The sequence below is a fragment of the Pomacea canaliculata genome, linkage group LG2 (genome assembly GCF_003073045.1).
Source record: "Pomacea canaliculata isolate SZHN2017 linkage group LG2, ASM307304v1, whole genome shotgun sequence".
Lineage (NCBI taxonomy): Eukaryota > Metazoa > Mollusca > Gastropoda > Architaenioglossa > Ampullariidae > Pomacea > Pomacea canaliculata.
This window is the reverse complement of record NC_037591.1, coordinates 4,239,204-4,267,185: the sequence shown is the minus strand read 5'-3', so window position 1 is coordinate 4,267,185 and position 27,982 is coordinate 4,239,204. Positions and strand designations below refer to the sequence as shown.

At 39.5% G+C, this 27,982-nt stretch overlaps 1 protein-coding gene across 2 annotated transcripts; it reads right to left on the bottom strand.

The window, feature by feature from the left end:
• Positions 1 to 10,067: 10,067 nt before the first annotated feature.
• Positions 10,068 to 22,321, bottom strand: LOC112558102 (feeding circuit activating peptides-like). Of its 2 annotated transcripts, XM_025228309.1 has the most exons (3): positions 22,080 to 22,321; positions 10,448 to 11,454; positions 10,068 to 10,402 (listed from the first exon to the last, which is right to left on the bottom strand). In XM_025228309.1, the coding sequence occupies exons 2-3, from the start codon at positions 11,340 to 11,342 to the stop codon at positions 10,338 to 10,340; spliced, it is 960 nt and encodes a 319-aa protein (XP_025084094.1). In that variant the 5' UTR covers positions 11,343 to 11,454; positions 22,080 to 22,321; the 3' UTR covers positions 10,068 to 10,337. The 2 variants fall into 2 exon arrangements, with proteins under 2 accessions (XP_025084094.1, XP_025084093.1); XM_025228308.1 differs by having other exon boundaries at positions 10,068 to 11,454; positions 22,080 to 22,319.
• Positions 22,322 to 27,982: the final 5,661 nt, after the last annotated feature.

The window sequence follows — 27,982 nt, the reverse complement described above, 5'->3', positions numbered from 1 at the left end:
TGGTATTGCTGTGGATTGCTGATTATTATTTGTATGTCTTTCCCAGTTCTGTTTTGGAAGTGGGTTTGTGGTTTTTGGGGTGAAGGAAAAAGTTTTGCATGATAAACCTTAATTTCTTTTCCTAATATCTTTGGCAGGATCTTTTTTAAACTGACGTCATTCTCTGTCCACCCATGTTTATTCTGAAGACTTCAGTTTTTTTAGTCTAGGAAAATACACATTTATGCAAGATGAGAATGGTGAAGGTAATAGTTCGTCACATCTTTGAGTATGGTAACCATTTCAGTGAGAAAGATTGAAGATGAAGAACAGTATGATAAGTATGAAGATGACGTACAGGATGACAACAAGAATGGCAACATCCATATCAACCATGCTGTTGAAAATCCTGAGGATGATAACTACCCCTAAGCAGAAGAATAGTTCTACAGGTTGATGTCAGTTTAATGGTTGCTTATTAATCTGTGTGTCTGCTTATAGAAATAACACGAAGTGTTTTGCTGAGTTCTTTTAGACGTATAGTTGTAGTTGCGCACTTTCCCTTTCCCATCATCATATCCAACACATGCTTTTCACTCTTTGAAGTATCAGTTGCAAAATCTTGTTTTCTTGTGATAGCTTTTTGATAGCTGTTCTGTAGACTTGTGTGTTGCTCTTGTCACCACCACCACTTTGTTACAATTTTATTTTTATTATATATTCATCTGCCTTAAAGGCTAACACGATACAGCATGAAAAGCATGTTGAGATTCATCTACATTTTAGCCAGTCACCCAAAAAAATGGTTGACTCAGATGGGCCTCAACTCTTTACCGTTCTGTCAAACAAGGATTGTTGGGGAGAGAACCCATACATGTGCTCTGTGGATGAGCAAGAAACCCCAAACTGTGATGAGTTAAGCATCTTGATATATAAAAGCAATGCTTCATTAAAAAACCCAACCTGATTTCAGGAATAGATGCCAACTCTTGCAATCACAGCAAAATGCATTCATTTGTCTGCATTTATATCTTGAGGGGTTTGTAGCCTTGAAAGACTTTAGGGGCTGAAATTGTAAAATTTGTACCTGTATGATGTTTTGTAATTTTTATAGACTGCAGCTCATTAATGCCCTACTCATTTAGTATATTACTTTTAGGGCAGAGCTCTGTCATCCTTAAAAGGAATTGGCATCAAAATTTAAAAGGATTTTTTTATTATGGTGTTAGCTTCAAAGCAACTGTTGGTATTATCTGACTACAGTGGCTTGTTTGTTTGTGCTTTATGCCATGCCAGCAACTAGGACCATATCACGGAAAAGGTAGCTCTAACTTTAAAGGTTTAGGGATTAGTCTTCCCAAGTCATATAAATATGAAATATTTTGAAAAAAAAAACCAACATAGTAAGTAAAAGATGTAAAGAGGTGAATAAAGTATAAAAAGGTTTTGTGAAACCCAAAAAAGGTTACCAGCACACTAAAAACAGAAGAAAAACTATCAGACTACAGTGGGACCAGAAATCTGTAAATCAAATCATGTGTACACACAGATTCGACAAGACAAGAGCTGGAAAATTCCTAATAGGGACAGTGTGCAAACACACTTTACCAATCAGAATTTATTACTGCCATCTTTGACTGTATGTGCTTTGGAAATTTGTGGGTGTCTCTCAGTCTAGTTGTGCACAGCTTCTGGATGTAAACAAATTTCAATCATAACTCGGTCTTTCTTAGACATTTACACATTAAATGTTCACTATGTCTATGAGATGCTCGTTCGGTGAACATGCAGGCAGCTACTGATTTTTCTCTATTTTTGAGCTTATTTATGATTGTAAAGTTGCTCATCATCGTAAGTTATGTTAATTCATTTCTGAGTGGTGTGTGACCATTAAAGTCTCCTGAATACAGGGCTAGATATTTCAGTGATCATCAGATGGGGTAAGCCTGTATCAAAAATTTCCTTCTTGAAAATACATTTAATATATCTAATTTTCTTTGAATTTATAAGGGCTATTATACATTAGAATCAAGTTAGAACAGTTTCTTTCTCCCCAGCTATGAACATTAATTTTAATTCTGAATTGTCTTCCAGTCATGTTTATTTATTTATTTTTTTTTTACAATATTTCAAAGTCCTGCGTGCTTTGAGCATCAGAATCAAAGGTCAAGGCCCAGACTCAAAGTGTTTAAAAGGGTGCAAACAGAAATTTGTTGTGCATTATCTCTTAGTCTTACATCCAAATGTTCCTATACTTTATCATTGTTTCCTTTGCTTTCTGTAAACACACGCGCGAAGGTTGTCTAATGCTGTTGACACTATATGTCACTGGACTGAGATGTGTGTTGATGCTGCCATTGATTTTTTTTTTTTTTTACATTTCAGTATTCCTGATTTCTGCCAGATTGTTTTTTATGTGCCTTCCATTTCAGTCTGTACCCACCAAACACTTTGCTTGTTATGTGTATTGTGTCATTATATGCTAGTTTACTCTTGTATATGTGGAGGTTCTTAAAGAAGCACTGGCTTTAAACATTAATGGTAAATGGCTAAACTTAATCATTGCTTTGTAAGCAAAGTACCAGAACAATAAAATTTTATTATAGTATTGGTATATTAATTTTAATATAAATACAAAAGTAGCACTTGAATAATGTGTTTATTATGTGTATTAAAAAAGTCTGTCTTTGTTCATTGTGTTTATTTTACAGTTGTTGCCCTTACAAATAATTAATAAAAGTAAACTTCTTATTGTCACTTCTGGAATGATATCGTAGCTTTAAGATAACGCAGTCACCATGTCAAAAGAATTTCTTCTTGTGTTGGGCTGTGTTGAAAGATCAGTTTAAGCAGTTAAACTTGTACAGTCATCTGTTCTACTGGAATCGAATGCAATACCACTGGTGGTCAGTGTAATTATTGCCATTGGCATGATCGTCTCACACTGTCATTACGATTGTTCATCTTGCTGGCAAATTGGAAGAGGAAGATAAATTGAACAGCACTTGACATAGTTAAGTATTAGATTTGTGCGTAGTCCTTGTACTTATATCTTGCAGTCTCACTATTTGCAATCTGATATGTTGGGCAGATTTTGAAGACAAACGCCAAGATATCAGACCTTTAGCACCACAGGGAGACTTCTAAGAGGATGACCTGTTTAACTTCAACCAGCTTACAGCTCCAGCACACCACCTTGGCGACAGCACTTGGTGCCCTGAATCTGTTTGTTTCTGTACATCTTGACCATTAAGACATTCTCTTAACATTCCTTTTCACTGTTTGTTGTGGCAAAGCAATCTTTTTCTGTATTTAGGACGAGACCAACACCCAATATTATTTGTTTAAATGACATCTGACATCTTGGCTTTTAAAGACTTTTAGTTTATTTTATATACCTGTTTAGTTTTTTACCCCATCATTTCTACATGCATATTGTAATCATATAATCAGAACTAACAAGATATGTGCATTTTATATGGAGAGGGAAGCTCATTGTAGTGGGTTTAAATGGTGCTCAGATATGCTTATATAATTTCTGCATGTTTCAAATGCATTTGTTTGAAAAAATAACATCTTTGCGCATTCTTGTTGACTGGTATTTTTGTTTCGACAGTTATGAAATTTATCTTGAATGCATCCTTTTGTATGAGAAGTCCTGTGAGAGAGAGAGGAAGAAAATGACCGCATGCATGTACAGAAGTATGCATGGCATGTGTTATCAACACACATGTGCAACAAACATTTGAAAGATGTATATAGTTATAACATACACCTGCATTGTGCAAGACCATTTGTGTGTATGCTTGAGCAGGATAGAGTCAATTTTTGATATAAAGATTTCCTTTCCATTTTCTTATTGTACCATTCTATTCATCTTCTTGCCATTTAAACCTGTCAACATGATTTGACACTTATTTTAAGTGAAGCCATTTAAATTTTATTATTATTATTTTACTTGTGACAGTGCAGGAGGCAATACGTGGGAAATGCACTGATGAAAATTAGGCATGTGATGTTAAAACTCCCTGAAAGAAATATTTCAAACATTTGCAGTGGACTTTAATAACTTAATTTGTTAAAATGTTCTCAGAGGTGTTATTGTTTATTCACTTGGTGTTTCTTCTCAGTTGATGAACTGTCCAGAGGTCTGTGATTAATATTGAGCCCTTACCCTAGGCCTTTTCCACCCTTCTAGTAAATATAAAAGTATTTTGGATCTCTAAGGTAGAAAATTGGGCTGTTGGTCTCTTTTCTTCCTTCTCCATCTATTGTGCTTGAGTGATAAGTGTACAAACATTCATGCGTAAAGCTATCTGATTTAATGTTCAGGTGGTGGTAGCTACGTTTTCCAGGTATACATTGTGTAGATTGTATCATTTTTGTAGTAGGATTGTAATTCAGTCCTTTTGCTTACAAAAAAACCCAATCGAATTTCAGTTTTCATTATTCTGTGGTTTAATGACACTTGTTTAACTGTTCTTCTCATGTAACATATTTAGTAATCATTAAATTTAAACCAGATCTGTGCATTGAATGGGTAGGTATTCAAGTTTCTTGTGTTTGAGCCATTTGGTATGTTTTTCCCTAGTTTTCAATTTAGCCATTTTCAAAAGCTACTTATTTTACATAACTAAGAAAAGAATAATATCTATCCTTTTCAAATATTGTTATGTCTGGCTTTGAATAGTCCTGTACATTGCTCTCGCCATGAGATAGCCTCAGTTGCTGACATGGCATAAAGCTCCAACTAACTACAATTTAGCCGTAACTTTTTTCCCTGCTTTTTTAAAAAATCATTTTTCAGCTTCTACTCTGTCCAAAAATCTCGTTACGTTAGTATCAGAAATTGTAGATTGCTGTCTTTACCTTTGCATTAACTTTGTCATCAAGATGGGGCATGTTTTTTATTTCAGTGTCCATCTGTCATGAGTAATATCTGGTATTGATATGGCTATGTGAAAATTGCAGTGCAAATCTTTGCGCCAGTGAAACAATTTTTTGTCAGTTTTATTATTATTGTCAGTAAATTTACGTGAAGTGTAATCCTAAGGGTCTAATTTTTATTCTTTCTTTGGTGAATTTAATGACAAAATATTGTTGTAAAAAAATTAGTGAGAATCGTTGTGTGCAGAATAGATTTCACTGTCATTCTACTAAAAGTAGTTTTGTACATACTTCATGTGCCCATTGAGAGGGTGTTAATATTGTTGGAAATGAAAATGAAGCCTTAGAGGCTTTTATTTTCCTCTTTATGGTACTTGCTATTTTTTAGTGTCAGACTTTTCATTTTCGTGAAATTTGCTTGTTACTATTTTACTTAAACAAACGAATTATAAGTAATTATTTCAAATTTTAATTAGTCCCATTAAAAGCATTTGAAGTAGCAGGTTTAGTAAGCATTGATTTACACCTTTGAAGTACTTCAAAAAAGTTTTCTAGGGTTGTGAAATGCTGTGTACATGAAACAGCATAAATAATGGGCAAATTTTCTTGCCTCTTGTGTTTCGTAGGGATCTGCAACGGCACATTTAGAGCTGTGACAGGTGCCAAAAGAAAAAAATGGTTAAAAATATAGTGTCATGGCCTTGAAGGTTAGGGATTTGTGAGATTTATGTCATTAATTTTAGAACCAGAAGCTCAGTGTGTATTCAAAATGCATAACATATAATGCATTTAATCAACAAAATTTTCATCCTTCTACTTGCATATCCACAGGGTTCCCAGGTCCTTGCAAGGTCCTTTTAAGTCCTTTTATATTGAATTTTCGCCAAAAGGCCTTTTAAGTCCTTTATTTGCCATTCCTTTCAAATTCTCACACAGGTCCTTACATTTCTCTGTGACCCTTTTAAGTCCTTTTATCGATAAAATATTACCGGAGTCGACTTTGGCGCAATACCGACGATTTTTCGCCGCATTTTGGTCTACACATCTGTACAACACTAGTTGCCCTTCCGTATTCGCAAAAAACACTCTTTTTTCAAAAGGTCTTTAGAAACTTACTCTTTCTTGAACTTTGATCTTCTAGTACTACTGTGCAAGCTCTATTTCTCTCTCTTTTCCCGTTAGAGTGTGTGCGAGAGAGAGACACGTGAACTGACTTTTGTATTACACCAAAGAATGGCTTTCAGGTTTTGCAATTATTATTACTTAGATTTCTAGAAAACTTGGAACATTAACGGTGTTGTTATCAGCGCGCTAAGGACACTTTCTAAATATGGCAACAGCATCAAATTAACTCTTTGATTATTTATTACTAGAAATACATCATAGAGAAGACCACAGATTCATAAATAATACTTCTTTCCGACCACACAAGAAAAAAACTTAAGCATTGATGACTGTCACTTAGGTCCTTACTGCATGAAAGTCCTTTTAAGGTCTTTATTGGCACATCCATGATCCTGGAACAGCTGTCGATTTTATACAGCTGACCTGATTTTGTCTGTCTGCGTGTCATGTCTTTAGGTGTGAAAGTGAGGAGCTCTGGTGTCTACATAAGGTTTTCCACAATATGAACAGCAAAGGCAAAGTTGCATTTTTGTAACAACTTCATCATTGAGCTGCTGCTGATAAGTTGTGTTTAGACAGTAGTGTTGCACGAGGATGAGGTTTGTAATTGCTAAAACAGTAATAATGCAGCTGTTGTTTGAACTATGCAGTAAGTACATGGGTATCCCTGGTGGCAGGAGGAGAAATGGAAATTGTTTTTTATTATTAATGATTCTATATTTTTAGTTACAGAGCTGAACAGTGTATAAAGATACCTGTAGTTGAATATCTCTCACAATTTTAAACAAAATTTTAGTGTTTCATTTTCTGTTTTTATCTGTAATCTTTAACATCCTTGAAAGTTTTTAAAAGAACAATTTTCCCTTAGTGGGATCAACATACTTTGTACATAGGTATTATGTATGCAAGTTTTTACCTCATGCTTACAATCTGTGTGTAATTTAATTCCACATTGTTCACATGAATGCTTGTTAATTTCTTTCTAATGCATGTTTTGGTTGTGCATACATAATGACGACAGCAAAGGCACTTGCATTGAGGAGGGTTATAGTTTTCAATTTCTTAGTAGCCTGCTGAATTATACACTATTTGAAATTCTCTACCAAAAAATAAATAAAGCAGGGTATAGTCTTATAGGAATTTAGAAGCCTGAAGGCTTGGAGTCGTGTGATATTGTCAGCTGCCGGTGGACAAGCAAAGCAACAATGAAGAGATGGGCTGCTGTTGTGATAATTATATGTGAAGATTTAGGTTTGTGCCATCTTTTTTGTTTTATTTCTTTTCTTATCAGGGTAGGTATTTTAAAGCACAAAAACCACGCTTATATTACTGTCTCTACAGGGTTTCAAAACAAGTCTCATGTTTTTAATGTTATAGAAATGCCATACTTACTACAAAATACAGTTTGAACTCTTAGCGTAAAGATTAATATGATCTACACTAGTCCTGTGAAACATATTCCTTCAAAAGCTTTTTGCTCTGGAATTTATTTGTAGAGTAAGGTTTGACTTGTACAAGGCATTGTTTCAAGCAAAACATTGAGAATCTTATAATTAGTATCTGTGATGTCTAGTGACTCTTAGAGGGTTTTTTTTTTTTTTTTAAAAGTAACGGCTAGCTGTCTGCCTGGTATGTTTGTTTAAAAATGTGTACTTAAAGTATTTCAGCTAATGGGGTAAATTTTAAGAAAGTGCCATCCATATATGCACAATAACTTGCACAATATAATCCATGCAAAACAGCAGGGAATTTTATAGCAGTCAGGTTTGCTCCGTGGTTATGGGAAAACTTGAATGCCTGCGGGAAACACTGATTTCAAAGGGAGAAAAAGAATATTCCAATAAACGTTTATGAATAACTTATAATAGTCGATCTTTGTTCAGATGTATGCGTGTATTGATGGTCTACAACAACCGTAATGAGCGCTGGAATGTCAGTCTTGAAACGGACTTCAGGAAAATAGTGTCAGCATGTCAAGAAGTTTATAATTATAAATGTATTTGTAAAAAGTTCAAGTGGCGCAATTTCGGTGCATGATAGGATGATGTTTCTCTGTCCTTCCGCGTTTGTATGTGAAGAGGATGTCACCATTCCTTGCGCTAAAACCATCCTAGCTTTTGGGAGATGGCCGCACTGCCTTGTGGGCAATATTGGGGAAAATAAAGTATGAGTAAGCTCATACAGAAAATGGTGATACCAACATGGCATCGACGGGCAAAGACATTTCACGACGAAAGTACCGGCCAGGATCCGGTGCCGACGTGTTCGCGACCCATCGGCTGTGGTTCATTTGAAGATCCGCCTCACCAAATGTGATTCCTGAGACAGAACCATGGATGTTCTCGGCCAAAGTAATATCGGATCAAGAGGCCGCGCTCTGGCGACCGGCTCCATAATGGAGCTAGCGACAAATGTACTACTGTAACCAAAACATGTGAAATTGAAAGAAGGAACATCCGTTGGTACGTAGTACGGCTGCTAAGTACACCAGAAACAGCTCTCACCCACCTAGAGTAGCATCGGTGTGGGGAGGTCAGATGTCCAGGACTTGGAGGCAGCGACTGACGAGGGTCGTAGACTTGTACAGCGGGCAGGCGAGCACGTGTGTGTGTGTAGTTGTGTTAATGAAATGTAAGAATTCTGGCAAAGCTACAGACCCAGGAGTTTTCTGGAGTAAAACACAAAGTTTTGGACTGAAGTGTGCGGGTAGCAGGGCTTCCAGCATGTCCTGACGGTGTGATTATTTCTCCGCGCGGCGCTGATAACAGCTTCGTAACGGACCTTTTGCTTTTCCCATCATTTTTTTCTTTTTCTTTTTTTTTTTTTTTGTCTCGCCAGTCGATCGCCATTTTTCGTGCACTCAGCGACAACAATTTGCCTCCCCGCCATTCAAACTCTCTTTTTCTCTGTCGCGTTCACTCACTCTTACAAAGAGGAAAGCAAGTGTGTGAGTAGACAAGATTGATAAGGGAGATAACCAGGTCTTGCAGTTCTGTGGAATTTATTGCTTGCCGCTAACGGTCCGCTCGGGCAGGTCTCAAAACTTTGCTCTTTTATTGGAATCTTGTATCTATAGCAAAAAAAATATCGAAATTTTATTCTACGCCTGAAAAGAGAAAGAACGAGAAAAGGCGAACAATAAACAAAGTGCTACCAATAAAACCGACCAGGTGAAAATGAACCACGTGATACTTTTATGTGTAGACCTCGGTGTGTGAGAGAGAGAGCGTGGGATACTGCAAACTGTAGTGAAACTGCTGATGTTTATTTCTGTCAAAGATATATTCTGATGTCTACTGCAATGAGCGCTGAACTTGTTTACAGTACTCCATGGAGTTTGTAAACTGTAAACAATAAACATTACGGAGTTCACGTCTGTCTGGGGACGAAGGGAGAAACAAAGCGCGCTCTGTCCGTCAGCTTAAAAACAACAACAGCTACTCAACTGTTTCGAAGTTGTCACTCGGTCACCATGGAGCCTCTCGGGTTGTGTTACACGGTCTTTGTCACACCTGCACGCTCACCTATTGACACATACTCCGTCACTCATCGACCAGGTTATCTTCTTCGTCTTAAGACAGGTCGGCACAAAGACCGTTGCTTACTCCCGACTGTCACAACATTGGACCGTTAACAGCTCTCTGTTATAGAAGGGAGGGGGAGGGATACGGGTCTGTGTGAATTGCGCGAACTATCTCCCTTTGCTGCTATGTTATCTTAGAAAATAACGACAATGGATAGGAACCGATGCCCTCCATCGTGTCCCGAGTTACTGTACAGATTTCTTGCCCCTGTCAACACAAGGACTGATAACTCTGTTGGTCTGGTGAGAACAGATACACTTGGGAAATCGTTTTCAAACAGAAGAGAGGTAGAGTTGTGGTAGTCAGGGTGACCAGCTTGTCTTTCCAGTGTAGAATGAGGGTTGAAATCTTGGAATCCACATCCCCACGACTCACATCGGTTTGTTGTGTTGCCTCCCCCTCCCCTTCTGCTCGTGTGGTGAAAGTGTGATCATGTTCCGGTTGTGTAGCTTGCATGGCATTCTGGTATCGGAAGTTTGAAAACAAAACAACTTTGAAGTGCTAAACACTTTATTTATGAACATTTTCGAACCAATCAGCACTTTCATTCAACATTGCAATATGACTTGGCAATCTCAAGTGGTATTCCTGACACAGCGTTAGATGACGATCTGAAAGCTAAAGTTCTTTTGTAACTGTCTTTTTTTTATTGTTTCTTTCTGTCTTTCTGGTATCTAACATTTTTTAGAAAGGTGATCGTGCATAATATAGTCGCCTCACAGTAGAGCTTGACGCACTCAAATCGCGAAATAAATGAAGTATCTACTCCTCCGCTGCTTGCTGAGGGCTCGGTTTTTGCAAATCTGTTGCGTCATCTGTCTCACGGCCTCGCTTCCATCCATGAACGTTCATGCCACCAAGGTCATCGAAGCCTCGTTTCCATCCATGAACGTTCATGCCACCAAGGTCATCGAAGCCTCGTTTCCATCCATGAACGTTCATGCCTCCGAGCTCATCAAACCCTCGCTTCCAGGCATGAACATTCATGCCGCCGAGATCGTCAAAACCTCGTTTCCAGCCATGAACATTCATGCCTCCAAGATCGTCGAAGCCTCGTTTCCATCCATGAACGTTCATGCCTCCAAGATCGTCGAAGCCTCGTTTCCAGCCATGAACGTTCATGCCTCCAAGATTGTCGAAGCCTCGTTTCCACCCATGAACATTCATGCCGCCGAGATCGTCGAAGCCTCTTTTCCATCCATGAACATTCATGCCGCCAAGATCGTCAAAACCTCGCTTCCATCCATGAACATTCATGCCACCTAGGTCATCCAAGCCGCGTTTCCATCTGTGAACATTCATGCCTCCGAGTTCGTCCAAGCCTCGCTTCCATCCATGAACATTCATTCCTCCAAGATCATCAAACCCTCGTTTCCATGCATGGACATTCATGCCTCCGAGATCATCGAAGCCTCGTTTCCATGCATGGACATTCATGCCTCCCAGATCATCGAAGCCTCGTTTCCAAGCATGAACGTTCATGCCTCCGAGATCGTCGAAGCCTCGTTTCCATCCATGAACATTCATGCCTCCGAGATCATCGAAGCCTCGTTTCCACGCATGAACGTTCATGCCCCCAAGAGTATCAAATGTCCTTTTCTCCTCGTTGTCGTTGTCCTCGTTTTCGATGGATGATACCTCGTCGGTGTCGCCGTCTCGCTTAAAGCCGTGAACTTGGAAGCCTCCTAGCGTGTCGAGATTGCGCTTCTCCACTTGACCTCCGGCCAGGTCACCGGCCTCAGGAATGACCTTGCCATCCTGAAGCATGCCCTTGACCCCGTGAACCTGCTCGTTACTGAGGGCATCCTTTGCCGGGCTGTGTAAGTTGCCGCAGCAGCAGTTGCAGGTGCATCGGTGACTGCAGGCCCTCAGCGTGCGACTGAAACACAGAAAACGATGACGTCATTATCCTGGTGTGACGCACACAGTGGATAAAGAGTGAGGAAAATAGAGGAAGGAATGAGATATATGCGGACAGAAGTGATACAGAGGAAAGCTGAAATATAATAATAATAAGAAGAAAAATGTGAGAGTGAGAGAAAGGGAGAGAAGTTGAGAGGGAGAGCTAGAGAAAGAGAGAGAATTCAAATCTGAGTGGCTGATTAATCATTTTGTTGGCGAGTTATTTTACGAATAAGACAATTAACTATTAGCTTATTAGTACAACGCTAAAGTTAAACAAAATCTTGAAAACGAAAAAGGAAATTGTGAAAAAGCCACAGGATCTGACGACTGTCCTTAAATAACTAAAAAATCAACTGAATGTTGTGTCTTTTGACACTCAGGACACTCTGGCAGCCATGAAGTCGTCTGAAGAAACAAGACCCCGCACTCTGACCCCAGGTGGCGTCACAAGGGTCCACGAATGTTTCCATTGACCACTCGACCATCCGAGGTGTTTCCTGAAGTAAATGTTCTCTCACGGAATTCCTCGTTTCGTCTTGGCGTGTGAGATTTGTTTGTCTAATAATTAATGTAAAACATGTTAATGAGGTTGTTGTGATCACCAGCGGACTATTTGTGCGTTTGTTGTAGACCTAGCATGGACGATGCAGGCCACATGTCGGGTGGTGTTAACACCCAGGCGCAGGTGGACAGACCGGGAATGTGACAAAAAGAGAAGGATGGAGATTATTAAATATTGACAGAAGCTGGTCATAACAGACGAAGATTTCGTAACATTTGAAACAAAGATAATGATCAAGAGCTTATGTTTGCAAAAATATCCTTTCTGATTTGCATTTTCTTGCACGCGCGCGAATAATCGTGTTGGTGTGCGTGCGTGTTTCTGTGCGATCTATCTCAACTACCTGCGATGAAATTTTGAAAGAACAATAAAGTTGTAGGAACAAGAACTTGGCTGTCAACCCATGGATGAAAAGCTGTTTTAAAATCGTTATCAAATCGTTAAAGAATTGTTTTACAACGACAAGTGTGTCTGCTTTCTTCCGTTTTCCAACTGACCAGACCCTCCTCTCAACCACGTAGCGAATAATAAAAAAAAGAACAAGAAACTTTTGAGAGCAAACATGGTTAGTGTGAGACTAAACAGCAATCTAAGGGCTTACTTCTTTCAAGCTTTGCTCTCATCCGACATCTTAATCATTTCTGGATCCTGCGCAAGATTCCAAAGAAATGTCAAGAGTTTTCACGAGCTGGAACCAGTCGGTGTGATTCCACATAACTTCCCACAAACCTCATTTGATCGTCAAATAGCAAATATCTTATGAGAAAGAAATGTTTCTAGCGATCTCTCTTGATAGCAATGTCAACAAAACCTCTGGTCATGAAGAGAGCTGGCCATGGATCAGTGAATATTATTCGTGATTTGTGACCAGCATCAAATAAATTAAACTGTTCTTTAGGTCTGTTTGTCTCTGTGATTTCAGAAGTGTTTTGTGATCGTTTGAAAGAAATAAACAAAGTGCTTTGCGAGAGAAACGAAAATACGAGAATCTGGAGGACACGGGTGTCGATAGCCATGTCTCAAGAAGTATAAAAACTTAATTAGCAGATTTCTGACACGATGGCGGACATTATAAACCTGGTCGGAACTCTGAGTATGATCGATGAGCTGCAATGATTGTCGAGCTCCAAACAGCGAGAACACTGATCGATGGTCAAACATTGCAGGTGGGGAGTTGGATCATGCTGACGGAGCTCTTTATGAGTGAGGCTCAACGAGCGAGAGAACCTGCAGGACGAGGGTCTTTGGAACTGAGCTCGGACTGGTGTTACTACACTGCTGGCAGATTTTTTCTGTTAACTACTAGAACGAGGCTATAGTCAGTACGAAGCTTCCGGTTTCTGAAATGACGATAAATGTCAGAAAAGTCTGCGATATTAAAAACAATATTTAAAGAATCAAGAGTTGGTAGGATGTCATTGTGCGAGAGACAAATGTTTTGGTTTAGGGGTTGTTTTCTTTTTCTTTTTTTTTTCTTTTTTTTTCTTTTTTGCTTTTCCGATTGCTTTGCGATTCCTGGAAAAGGTAAACTGGGAACTCGGTGTCTGTGAGAAGGTTCCAAGTGTAGCATGTAGGAAAAGTCGCTTTCTCACCAAAACACTTTAAAGTTCTCACGTGTCTGCATTTTCTGTCGTGGTCGCTACCTCTAATCAAGTTCCAGTTATCTGAAGGAACATGTTTATGTCCAGTGAGTTAACAACAGAACAGAGCATCTTCTGCTACCACAAAACCCTCGACAAAGCTTTACATTGTGGTGTGTTGACACTTCAACATCAACTTCCAAGGCGACAGGCGCCGAGAAACATCAGGGACTCCACCAGCTGACGATCCCGCATCTGTGTGTCTAGTGATGCTGTCTGCCCACACCGCCACCTGGTGGCCTGCAGTATGTCAGCGGACAGACAACTACTATTGTCTTCTCTTCGCCTCTTGAAGAAGGAACAAAGTAGAGAGGCCGTCCATCCGACTGTCCACCCTAAGTCTTCGGGTGACAACGCGGTGGACTTCATCTTCCCCTGTCCCTCTCACCTCAACAACTCGCGGCGTCAGGTGGCTTCTTCTTCTTCTTCTTTTATTCTTCGGAGGCTGGTAAAAGTTGTGTTTTATCTGGTATTAAAGTATGCGTGTGTGCATGTGAGTTTGAGACACACACTGACAGACAGATAGACTGCACTTCAAAATGTGACGATGGCAGAAAAGAACAACCGACGTCTACACTATTGTTGTATAATATGATGGTGATGATATTATTATTATTCTTAACTTAGATACTGCTTGAGCAGTTTTTGTATACATATATATAAACAAATATTTTGTATTTTACTCTGTCCTTCATGTATGACTTGTGAAGGTACAAAAGGTTCATTTGGAATTATTGGAAACACGACAGTATTTATTTTGTTGAACTCGTGTTATCTACTCCCATCTACGTTTTTCGCAAAGAGCATTTGACACTCACCAATATTCGCCTTTCTTTCTTCACCTATCCACTCACTGCCAGCTAAAGTAAACAAAAATTCAAAGAAAAAAAGGAAAGAAAGAAATGAAACAGTGCATTGAAATAATAAAACTACACAACAATCCAGTTATAAATTTAAGTGTTTCTCTCAAAATTGAACATCAACAAGACAATGAGATCAACCAAGGTGTCGCTTCAATCATCTAGATGTCGATACCCGAGAAATACACTCAATTTTTCCCCCGTAGTCATCACGATAAATACAGCCTCAATCACCTGCCTGCAGGCCTGTCACCTGTTGTCACGGAAATAGTTTTTGTTCTGTTCACACTTAGACACAGGATGAGTCGCAGAACGCCCTGAAAAACAATTCCTTGTTTTGGTGGACAATGGACACAAGCCTACCTGAACACCCATTAGACAAACTACATTTTCGCCCGTTGGCATTTAAAATACCTGGCGGCGAAATGGAATGTGTGGACAAGATAGACACGATATTTCATCCCGGCTAAAGTGACAAAAATTCCGCAAGATTAATGGATATGTCGTGCTTTTGAAAGATAAAAACATTTTGAAGACACCCGCAGGTATTTCATTAGACGCGGAAACAAGCCAGAGTGTTTTTTGTAATTAATTCAAAATACCGTTGGTATTAAGATATTAATGACTATATCGATCTTATGTCAGAGCTTGTCGGGTAGTTTTTTTTTTCTTTCTTTCTCAAAGAACACATTATGGGAGCCGCATTAGCACTCGGAGCGGCTATTTGACAGACGCACGCTGGACTTAATCATTCCGTGGCTGGTCTTGATGACAGTCACTGCTTTCGTCCACGAACCCTCGCAGACATTACCTCCACCACCTTGTCATTCGGTGTGTTCCAGACGCTTGACTGGACGGTCGGTGAGCGCGGTCTTCGATGGACGTCCATCGCAAGGTGAATGCTGGGAGGGTGTGACGTCAGAGAAGGTGGCGAAGGGGTCGGACAGGGATGATGAGGCAAGGATAATGACAGCCAGCCAGCCCAGGCTTTGACGAGATAATCGAGGAGACAGGAGACAAGAGACAAGAAGGCGGAGAAAGCGAAATGCAAGATGATGGTGCACGGGGTGGAAAATCGCTCAATTAGAAATGTAACGAATGGAAAAATGAATAAAAGATGCTGAAGTATGCAGTAATTTAAGAAAAAAGGATAAATCTATAACAAAAATGTGATTTAAACCAAGAAATGTATAAAATTAAAATCTGTCTTTACAGTTTGGCAGAAACAGAACACACCTTTCTTCTTCTTCGCCGTTCAGGAATGTAGGTTTCAGAGAAAATCAGGTTAAAGGCTCGTAAAATGCAAATTTGTTTTCGCAAGGGTAATATTCAGCTCAATAAACTATTCTAGAAAAACACGCCTACAAACATCACAGAAAGAGGAAAAACTGGGGACTTAGCCCACACATTTCTAATCAACATGTAGTCACTGTTCCCCAATTGACGGTAACCCTGACAACGTAAGCAGATTAATGTACAATATTAATCTCTAGATTGTTCAATGGTTTAGGCCTCTATATCGAGAGCGAACCATTAGTGTAAATAAACAACCAGATGTCAATATCCTTCAAATGCAAAAATGACTTTTCAGCCGGCGGATGTGGAATTTGTTATTCTAGAATTCCGCAGTGAAGGAGCCAGAACAAGGGGCGATGGGGTGTTCATCTGTTTCTGTTCTGACATACACGGGTAGACCAGTCACCAGTCCCAATGTCTTATCCGAACTTCTCCTCTCACATCGTCGTCAGCATTATTATTACTACTGACATTGGGCTTTCTATAATACTTTTAATAATGGCGAGGACGATCATGACAATCGCACTGATATTAATATGATATATAGAAAATATTACAATATAGAAATAAAAAGTATAACCTCATGAATATATTTGGTAAATGTTTCGTTAAGCATACACTGAGAAGAATGTTAACTCACAAGGACAAATATTTAAAAGACTTTGATTTCAAATGAAATAAGTCCATATTCACAAATTCTAACTGAATGTTTGAAGTAAGAATCCCAGCAGCTTGTTTCACGGGAGTTTTTGTGACAAACATGGACACGAACACATCACCAGTTGGCTACACAACAGTTCGCTTCCCAAGAAAAGCACTGGAAGCTGGCTCATGACAAGAGAATGTTCAGTAAATCACTAATTCAGTTAGTCCGAGTGTCATGGCACATCACAATAAGTCTCGCCAGGAGCAAAGAAAATCAGCAGAAACTTTTGGTCTTATAATAACTGTCTCGGAGAGCGCTGGCTGCGAGAATGGACGAAAGAAACGATAAATTGAAAGCTATTGCTTTGCTCGTGTGTGGGTTTGTTTGTTTGTTTGTTTTGTGTGTGTTTGTTTGTTTGTTTGTTTTGTGTGTGTTTGTTTGTTTTTTGTGTGTGTTTTGTTTGCTTGTTTGTTTGTTTTGTGTGTGTGTGCGTGTGTGTGTTTGTTTGTTTGTTTGTTTGTTTGTTTGTTTGTTGTTTGTTTGTTTTGTGTGTGTGTGTGTGGATGGACACATGGGAAGGATAGCCGAATGCTAGAGAAATGTCGGGCTAGACCGCTCTAGCCAGTTCGATACCCGTGTGGCTCAGCAAACTTTTAGCTGAATAAATACCTGACACCTCACTAGGATGAGAAAGTTATGACAATGATGAAAAGGAGTCAAGCCTCTTTCCCGACCTAAAGATGGCCTTCATAACATGTGTTCTGTGACACCGACTCAATCCCCAACGACCAATAAGTCAAAGTGTGTGTGTTGGGAAGGAATTACCTAAGCTGGAATGAGTTGAAGACCTGGGGATCAGTGACAAGTCAACTATTTGTGTCCTATTTACATCCATCTACTAGAGACCTTGGCCAGCTATAACTAACAGTCCCTCTGACTCACTCCTCCCACCAGCCACACCACCCGAGGGTCTTGGAGGTGCTGCCAATGAGAATCACATTTGTCTGTCAAAACCTCTCCACAAGTCTTGGAGGTTTGTGCAGCTCAGAACTGCATTACCTGCCGAGCATCATTATTTTCTCATTGCAGACGCCATTCGCATTGTCCCCAAATTACCAATCCCCTATTTGTCCCTTTTTCCATCACAATGGTAACGTCTGTTTAATTTGTAAAAGCTTCGGGAATTCCTTAACCCCTCATTTGCTCCTGGCGATCTTCAGAATGAACTATTGACTATCTCCTTCTTCGGGATAAAAATCAAGGGCTTGTTTCCTGACCTGGAACTGCGTCGACTTTGCAGGGAACATTGATGACAACCTCTACTTCAACCTCTCTCAACCCCTCTACCTGTCTCTCTTTACCTGGCCAAATCCACTTCCTTTCTTCCCTCCTCTTTAAAAAAATAAAACCCAGGGATAACTTTTGCAGATATCGTGCCATCACAAGCTTTCCACCAGCTCGGAGCTTTTTCCTCACGACAGAGCAGATGTCATTTCCGCTCTCACTGACATGTCAACCTTTGCTTACCTGGCCTGAACACCCGTCACAACAAATTACAGACTACTGAGGTCAGAAAAGATAATCAATTAGTGTGAGGTCACCCCTGTAAATGTCACAGACACTCCAGCCACAGTAGATATACTTTCAACATCCTTCTACCCGTGTGTATTGTTTGTATTTTGAGAATATTTTAAAGATGTTGACATTTGGGAGGACAAAATTGTTCAGGACAGTGATTCTCCCACACGAGACTAAACTACAAAAAGTCCCTCAATATTTAACTGTTACCATGACAACAGGGTTAGAACTCATTTCAGCGACTGTTAACAACCTGTCACTTCTAGTGTAGTAATTTACTTCCACTAATTATATTTCTAAAAGAAAAAAAATGATAAAGAATTCAATCAGTTATGTTTTATGCGAGATTATCAGAGTTTTACCTTTAGAAAGAGGACTTGCTTCTAGCCAGAAGGTAAAAAAAAATATCATTAATAGTTCAGAAAGTACTTACTCATATGTCACATCAATAAATTTTTTGTTCTTTTATTTATAAATCCCACCTAGAGAGAGCCCTCGGAAAATCCCGTGTGAGACTAAATGTCACAGACAATGCTGATGACATTATCAGTCACAACAACAGTTTCAACCAAAAAAAGGAGGATTGCTTGTCAGGGTTGAGAACAACGGGTAGAATGGTACTGGCGATGGCTTGGTATTTTAAGAAGATTTTTTGTCTCAGATCATGGAGACCTGGGACTGTATCACGGAAAACTCTGAACGATACAGAAGTTGCTCAATCCAATATTAAGTCTTCAGTCTGGATGATCGTCCAACTCGCAAAAATCAAAACTGAATATTATTAAAACATTGCCAACATATTTTCATCCTGAAAAACTTAATCTGATGCAATACTCCACTAAACACATTTTCTGACCCTTGTGTTTGATGTAAATAAACTTTGAATAAATAATCCATGTTTTGATGTTCATTGTGGGATTCTTGTAAACAAAATGGATTTAATTCAGTGTTTCACCCTTCCTAAGAATGAGAACACACCCAGCCAGCAAAGGGGTGGTCAGCATCATGTAAATAATGAAGTAAGTAAAGCATGAAGCCCAAATGCATTCTCCTGTGTCTGTGGCGGACAATAATATTTGGAAATGGTTTCTGTGGGGACTGGCGGCACCAGAGTCTCTAAACTCAACCAGTTTCCGAGTCAACAATGATGGATGGTGAGGCTGAGCAAACACCAGCTGATCAACTGCGGAAGTGATCAGCTTCTCTTGCTGGTGTTCATCCATGCACCTGCGCTCCAGACGGCGGCGGAATAAAATCCGAATTAAAACAATGAAAGGATGAAAAAAATAACAGATTAAAAGAAAGGTAAGAAAGGGCAAGTGTATCTCGGTATTTGTCTGCCTTTGCGAGGTAAATTAAAAAATAATTAATTTCTTAGTGGTTCTTTATTAAAAGTGGTTCACTGTGATTGGAAGAGGCATCATAGCAAGTATCGCTCATCAGTCTGCCGTGGCTAGTGAGTTTGGCTTCAGAAAAAAATGGTAGGCGGTTCGATTCTTGCCTAGTCCCATGACTATCCTGCTTCACAGCTACCGCAATTTGTTTTTAGTGAGGTTTTCACTAGTAAGATCTGAGATATACAATCATCCATAGACTTGATGTCAGCATCCGACAACATCTCTTGTGATGTCCCAGGATGCTCTCTTACTGTGCTTCCACCAGTCTCCGAGGCTGATGTAAAGGCAATCATTCTCAGAGCCAAGCCAACAACTTCGCTAGTTTGACCTAATGTCCACTTCTAGAAAACTTGGATGTTTTACCTTTTGCCATTACAAATATGTCCATTTGTCAACAGATGTCTTCTTATCTTTGTTTACAACTAGCCTAGTAAGGCCACTTATTAAGAAGTCCACGCTGGAAGTAAATGTTTTAAACAACTTCTGCCCAGTTTCAAACTTGCATTTTCTCTGTAAGATAATTGAGAAATTGGTTTTGACACAGCTCTGGACACTTAGAAACACCACCTCATCCCTCATCCGGCATATTGGTTTTTTCACAGGACTAAACTACTCTCATCAAAGTCCCCCAGAACATATTATCTGCCTTCAATAGTGGTAATGTTTGACTCTGCCTGACCTGTCTGTGTCACTCGACACTATCGACTATTCTTTGCTCCTGTAAAGACTTTGCATCCTCTAGAGAACTTCTGGACCCTCAGTAGCATGGTTCAATTCCTGTCTGACTGAGAGGATCCAGACTGTGTTCATCGACGGTCAACATCTCGCTCTGCTCCCATTTTCTGCGGGGTCCCCCAAGTACTTAGTACTTACTAAGGCTTGATCATTTTGTACACAAGATCACTTTCATCACGCATCCAGTCTCATTATGTTTCTCATCAATTCTCTGCTCTACCCCGCCGACTGGGTCTCGGTCTGTTCTCAGCACCACTGAGACTGACGCTTGTATTGATGACCTGAAAGACTGGATGGTAAAAAACTTAAACTTAACGATGACAAATTGAAGGCCCTCGTCTACTTGGGAGGAAGAAATCGTTTATCGCTGATCAGTTCACCAAAGTAAGTCAGGGTGGGCGACACCAACATCACCTTCCCGTCGTCCGTTCTCATGAAATCTCGAATTCAATGCATACATGACCATTAGCAGACAATTAACAGATGTCTGTGAGTCACTCACAGGTAGGGGACTCTGTACCTTTGAGATTATTGCTTTGAATTTTACCGCCGTCGCACTTTCCGCACTGCTGCGTGTTCTTCCTGCTCCTTAATCCTTCACTCTCAAGAAGTGTCTTGAAGTTTGTGTGAGAGAGAGAGTGTGTGTGTGGCTGGACAGGGGAGGACGGGAGACATTGATCTAATACAAAGATAGTTTTTAGCCGATGAAGAAAACAGTGAAATGTGTGGTAGTAGATAATAAAAATAATAATAAACATTTTTATAGCGCTTTTCCAATGAGTTCATTACAGCGCTCGACAGAAGTGATAGACAGATCTCTCCACTTAAACGGACTCACCAACACCATCCCCCCATATTCACATAAACAGACACGCTCACCTACATACTTACTTATTCACAAGACTAATACAGACACATGCAAGATACAGTGAAATGTGTGATAGTAGATGCAAGATACACTGAATATTTTACATGCAGTCTTCACTGACAGTTGTGGCAATTTATGGAAGATGCACTAAAAGTTTATTTCGCTATTTGATGCAAAATACTACAACATTTCGGTAGTAGAATCACATTGTATCGAAATGTTTGGGGTTTATCACACATTTTCTGACAGCAGACATAATCACACTAAAGTTTGTGAATAAGCGAGTTGCCGATAAGTTACTTTTTATAGGTATAAAAGTAATTTAAAATTATTTTAAAACATTTGTTTTCTTTCCATAATATTTGTGTGACTATTTGAAAAAATACAGTAAGAGATGAGTGGAAGAAAGAAGCAAACGAAAAAAATGGAAAATAACTGAAGAAAGAGCAAGAAGAAATAAGAGAGAGAGAAATAAAATCAAGACCTCAAAAGAGAAAGAAAATACGACGAAAAGAAAAGAAAACAAATGATTCACAGAAAAATAGAGTAGAGATAAAGAAGAAATAGAGAGAAATAGACGAAAGAAAGACGAAACAAATGGAGAAAAAAAAAAAAAATTATTTAAAGTACAAAGGGAGAGAGAGAAAGAGTCAGGAAGGAACAGAAAGAGAAGAAATAGAGAAAAAAAAATCAAATTACACAAGAGAAAATGCGACGGAGACAACAAGGCAAGATTTGGAGAGATGGTGAACAAAGAATTTCTTCTTCGATCTGATATTGACAAACGCATTAAAGAAACAAACTTAAATTGAAAATATTTTCTCATTAGTACCTACTTCGTGTATCGGAAAAAACATTATCTCTCATTAAAGGCCTTCATTTCCGCCAAGTCTTCAATATTTGAGGGCCAATCAGTGAACTACAATTAAGACTATCGACAGAGGCGAGGAGTGTCCTCGGGCCTCAGGTAATCACAGACAATCAGACTCGCAGCCACGGATCAAAAGAACCGCTTACCTTGCCCGCTTCTTCCGCTCGCTCCTCCTTCGATTCAGGTGTGGCCCAGGTAACTACACTCGCAAGTGCGAGGGTCAGCAGGACAGGTGCCAGGCCTGGCTTCATGTTGGATGGAGTCCTGGAGGGACTGGCGAGGACAGATTGACAACTTTCTGTTTGCGAAACAAATTTACTTTCAATCGCTCTGCTCCAAGTGCCTTCGGTCCTTCCCCGGCTCTCAGCGAATGAAGGAAGCGTGGATGGAGAGTAGACGATGGTACTTTTTATAGCGCGCCACAGAAGTCACGTGACCGTGGCACGCGGGTGGGAGACGGAGGTTGCGGTGACGTCACGAGTGCCGTTAGTGGTGGGACTGCAGGCAGCCTCCCCGCCTCCTGATGAGTTTCTGTTTGTGCAACTTGCTGCTAGACCCCGGCAGGATGCTCTGACGATGGTGCGAGTCTGTACACCACCACCGACATCCTGTGAAACTCGTTTGTTGTGGACTGAAAGTTCAAAATAACATCATTAAAAAATCGTTGAAAAAAGGAAGACTGCCAGCATGGAAAGTGATGACTAGATGAGTACATCGAAACTACTCGCGGTATCTTGGGGGACTGGTGCATGCAGATGTCAGTACTACCATGCCTACGTTTGACTGTTAGCTCATCTATAGTTTGACTGTTAGCTTATCTACAGTAGACTTCTAGCTTATCTACCACTGACTGTTAGTTTATCTACAGCTTGACTATTAGCTCATCTATAGTAGACTGTTATCTCAGTAGATTGTTAGCTCATCTACAAGTAACTATTAGTTTATCTACAACTGACTGTTATCTACACCTGACTATCATCTACAGCTGACTGTTAGCTTACCTACAGTAGATTGTTAGTTCATCTACAGTTTGCCTGTTAGTTAATCTGCAGCTGAATATTAGTTCCTCTACATCTGACTATAGCTCATCTTCATCTGACAACTACCTTGATCATCTACTTTTGATAAGAAGTTCCTGTCATTAAACAGTTCATCTAGCTAACCCTACTTTGAGCTACCAGCTCATCTACATCTGAGAGCTAGCTCAGGTATAGTTAGCTACCAAACAGGTTCAGGTAATAAATAGTTCATCAACTCAGTTTCTGATAATGATTATTGCCTTTTGTCGTCATCGTGAAGTCATCTTAGAAAAGGAGAAAGAATAAGCAAGTTAATGATGACAGTATAGCTGTCACAGAAATGAATGAGGATCACACACATTGGACATATTGCTGAAACTGGATTGAGGACTGGAAAATCTACTTCATTTCAAGAACGCGAAGATGATTGTATACATAATCAGAAACATATTCAACTAGTAAGAACACGAATGTAGTCTGTGATTAAAAAAAAATATTTTTTGATGTTTTATTTCTCCTAATGTAACTTTTAAGAAACTTTTTTTTGTTACTCTTCAATGTTTCGAAATTTTGAAATTTTATGGTCAGAGACTCGAAGTGCTAATTAATAATTTAGAAATTCTGCCTATGACATTTGGTGAGAGACTCACACCAGCGATTACCTGGCATTACACAGGCTTGGTGACGAGGCCGCCCGACAAGTAAAAGAAACTCGACAAAAAAACCCGCAAAATTCTTTACCCTCAACTTTTTTTCTCGAGAGTTTTCTATACTTTTCGTCTTGTTTTATTCTTTATTACAGACTTCTATCTCCCCTCTCTCTAGCAAGTATTCAGGTAGAAACTGAAAACGGTTAATATCATAGTAGGTTGTTAAAGGTAAGTATTCAGAAGTCAAAAAGTAACTCATCTTTAAAATTGTTTAGGAGACATCATCAATATATTTTATTTGACTAAAGTCGATCTAATCTGATTCTCTCTCATCCCGTGCAGTGACCACCATCTTGTCTCATTGAAGATAATGACAATAAAGTTCACATCGTATATCTATGTCTACATATAGAACTGACGTCATGAGATGAGGCTAAAATTAGAACGGGACGGGAGTGGAACTCTAGACGGCTAATTTCGGTTGCGTAGCTGGACATTGGACTGGGGATTGTCCCCATTCCCCATTCCTCCCACCAGATAAAACAACAGACAGACTACAGCAGGAATGCTCCATGCGATGTGTTCGCTCCACTCAATACACTTTTCTCTCTCAACCCGCGAGTTCAAACTCTTCCACCGATAATGACATCACTTGCAGGACAGAAATGATTCGATTTTATCTTGCTTCCAGCCTTGCATGATGTTAGAAATGGATGAAAATATGGAGGTGGGATGTTCTTGAACGTAGGTGAAAACCCCGGCGATTGATCACATGTGTGTGAGTGTTTGTGAGTGTGTGAGAGAATTAGTAAGTGTATGAGTGTGTGTGAGTGTGTGGGTGTGTGTTTTTATGTTAGTGTCGTTTGTGTGTGTGTGTGTGTGTGTGTGTGTGTGTGTGTTGTGTGTGTGTGTATTTGTGTGTGAGTGTGTGAGAGAATTAGTGAGTGTGTGAAAATGTGTGTGATTGTGTGAGAGAGAGAATTAGTGAGTGTGTGAGTGTGTGTGTGTGCAGGTGCACGGGCTCTCATGCCGGGTGGGTTTGCGGGTGACGTAGAAGGCGACAAGCCAGATTGATGTGTTGGAAGAAAACAAACAGCAACTTCACACCCAGTGATCGGCACACACTAAACACATCAGTCCCACCTCCACTTGTGATTGTGACTCGGGTGCTGCAGGTGACTTTACATGATTTTAGGTTTCTTCTTGACACCTCACCCACCAACACGACAATTTTTACACTCACAAAAGCAAATAAAATTAAAAAACCCACCAAAACCGACAAAACTTACAAACACAATGTTAAAACAACAATAAAAGAAACGAAATGAATACAAAACCCATCCAATCAAAGCAAACTCAAGCAAGACATGTAAGATAAAAAATCCGTCAAAGCTCAAAATCAAACAGCAGAAAAACAAAGAAAATGCAATTTAAGCAAAGAAAAACAAATCATCGGTATATTGTATGCTGACAACTTCACTCACCACAAATTCGAAATGTATAACAAAGTGTGTGCGGGTATGCTCTCCAAAACTAAAAAGAGAAAACAAAATCGTTTGACGAAGAGTTCAGACACGCGCACACATTGTGTTTCAATGGCTTCATCACGAGCAGTGAAATAATCTTCAAAGGACAGACCTAGAACTACCTCATACAGGTATAAGAGGTGCTAGACAACATCAAAGAAATACATGTTATTCTTGAAAACATGCTAATTATCGAAATAAAAATGTTCTATCAAAAAAAACAACAACCAAAATGTCTTTAGACAGAAAGAAAGGAGCTAAGTATAAAATAAATTATAAGAAAAGGAGGAAATGAAACAAAGAAAGAAGGAATGAAATTTTAAGAAAGATTAGGAAGAAGTAAAGGATGAAAAAATGATAGATAAGTTAAGAGGAAGAAAGTGGAAGGAAGAAAGAAACCAAACCAAATGTCAGAAACATTAGTTTTATCGGTTGTGTGTCACGGCGTCGGCGTTAACCACAGACCTTTGTCCTGGGTTCCTGGAGATGATGACAGAAGAAAGAGGAATCGCTGATAGACAGTATGTGGCTTGAAAAATAAACCTTTTTTTTTTGTCCCACTGATCACTCTGCCATCGAGATGGCGAAGGAGAGAGAGAGAGAGAAATGATTTTGCACGGTGTGCGAGTACCTGCATTTCGAAAGATTTATGTCGGTGGATGTCTACCTGAAGACTCTGCACTCACTTCATGTCGCCCTTTGTAAATGTTGTCTCCAGGACCGACAAGTCGAACAAATCTGAGCTCACAGCAGGACGATGAGCCGCCATGGAAAGCTCGCTGAATGATGGGATTGAAAGGGATTTTTACAGTCCTCAAGTCCCAGGCGATTTTCCCATTTTTCTTTCTGCCTTTTATTTTTTCTAAAGTGGACTGCTAGCTCCTAGTCCAGACCATGAATTGTCATTGAGGCGGGCATATATATATATATGTATTCTCTAGACAAAAATTCGACATACGAAAAGGTCAAAGGTCGTGAGCGTGTGCTGTCACTGTGATAATTCATCCTGGACTAAGAACATGTAATCATCAGAAAGATTCTTCACACTTGAAATGTTGTCATTCCAAGAGCTTATTCACAGTGAATCCGAACTTTAAAAAAAAAAAAATTAAATTATTGTACTGGGTGTTTGGCACAGGTGTGAACGAGGTATTCTCACTTCATACCTGTAAAACTGTAAATTTTCAATACACTGCAATATTAAGTCTTCATAGTTTTATTTTTTATTGTCATTCACATCCCGTTTCCGAAGGTTTTCAAAGTTATTTCCATCACTGAGAGATGTTGGGAGGGGCGGGAATCAGCCACAGCTGCACTTTTTGACACGCATATGTACGCACACACAAACATACAGTTACTTATACAAGCACCTTTAATATACTATCATAGCCTATTGGAAAATTATCTATTGTTTTCTGTCATTTTATTACTATCGTTGGTCTATTTTTTTTCTCTCTCTCTCATCTCTCGCTTTCTCTGTGCCCACTCCCCCACTCGCCCCTCACGAATTGCTTCCTCGTGTCTTCATGAGAAACTCTAATATCATGTTCCTCGGTCATATTAATGGTGGAGGAAGTTCGACAGGAATGTTTTTGTGCCATTTATTCTTCAAGCCCAGCAGACAGCTCGCTTCTTTATCGTCTGCTGTTGGCTGGAAGCCAGGTCTGGAGCGACAAGGAGGGAATAGTTTTTATACAGTCTTCTAGTGACGAGCCGCTTCTTGTAGAGATGAACTTGCAAGAAGTGCAGCCCACCTCCTCGGTAATCAAAAGATAAGACGAGTAAATGAGGAGCTTTGGATGAAAAAACTAAAACATTTGGCAGCAAGAAGTTAAAGTCGTTTTCTAAGTGTCGCTGAAGGTTGTCCTTTTTACCTATTGTGAAAAGAAATAAAGCCTCAACAGACTAATTATTGTGTCAGAATGCCTTTTAAGGTTCTTTAATCCCTTTTGTGAATAGAACCTTTTATAGACTGGAATCCACATATTTTTTGAAGAAGATAACGCAGTGTACATGAAATGAATCCTTAGTTCCTTAAGACTCTGGAAAACTCGTGAATTGGAAAAAAATTATCTTAGTATGTACCCAAAACAGAAAACTTGTACTTTAAAAGCAGTTAACTAGACAATTTATTGTCCGGAAAAACAAATTTTTAAAACAAAATGTTCAGACCCAGATCCAATACAAGAGGAGAAAAACTCAGAAATGCGTTGCTAGGCAGCCATCACCTACTTCCATGACTTGCATCCATCACACTGTCAGCTAGAAAATATTAACTAATATCATTTTATTTTTAACAAATAAAACAAAACTTGGACGTGAAGCCGAGTAGTTTTTTTAAATGCCACACAGGCTTACACCATTGCATGCTGCTGCGACTGCTTGGACCAAAAAGTGACAGGAGATGTGATTTACAGACCAAAGTCTAGCACCGTGATATTCAGATAACATGAGAGAAGGAGAGAGGGGTCAGCTTTATTTTTGTGTTGTTTTTGCTGTACTGGCAACATCACGGACACTGTGTAGGCTGTAATCTGATGTGTGGCTGTCATTAAAAGTGAGCAAAGTATTATATAATGCCCGGATGTTGTGACCATGAGAAGAAACCTGGCATGTTGATGACGTGTGTAGCATTGAAAGAGAAACCCTACGATGTATAAAATTATGGGTCCACAGGCTAGAACAATACCACAATAGTTTATCCATGAAGTTGTTTTGTTTAAGATGTCTGTAAAATATATCTGTGTTTGCATGTATGCAAGAGAGAAAGAAGAACATTGTTGGACGGGCTTTGGCACCTTACTCCCTAGTGACTTGAAAACAAAGGACGACCTTTACCCTTTTACCTTTACCC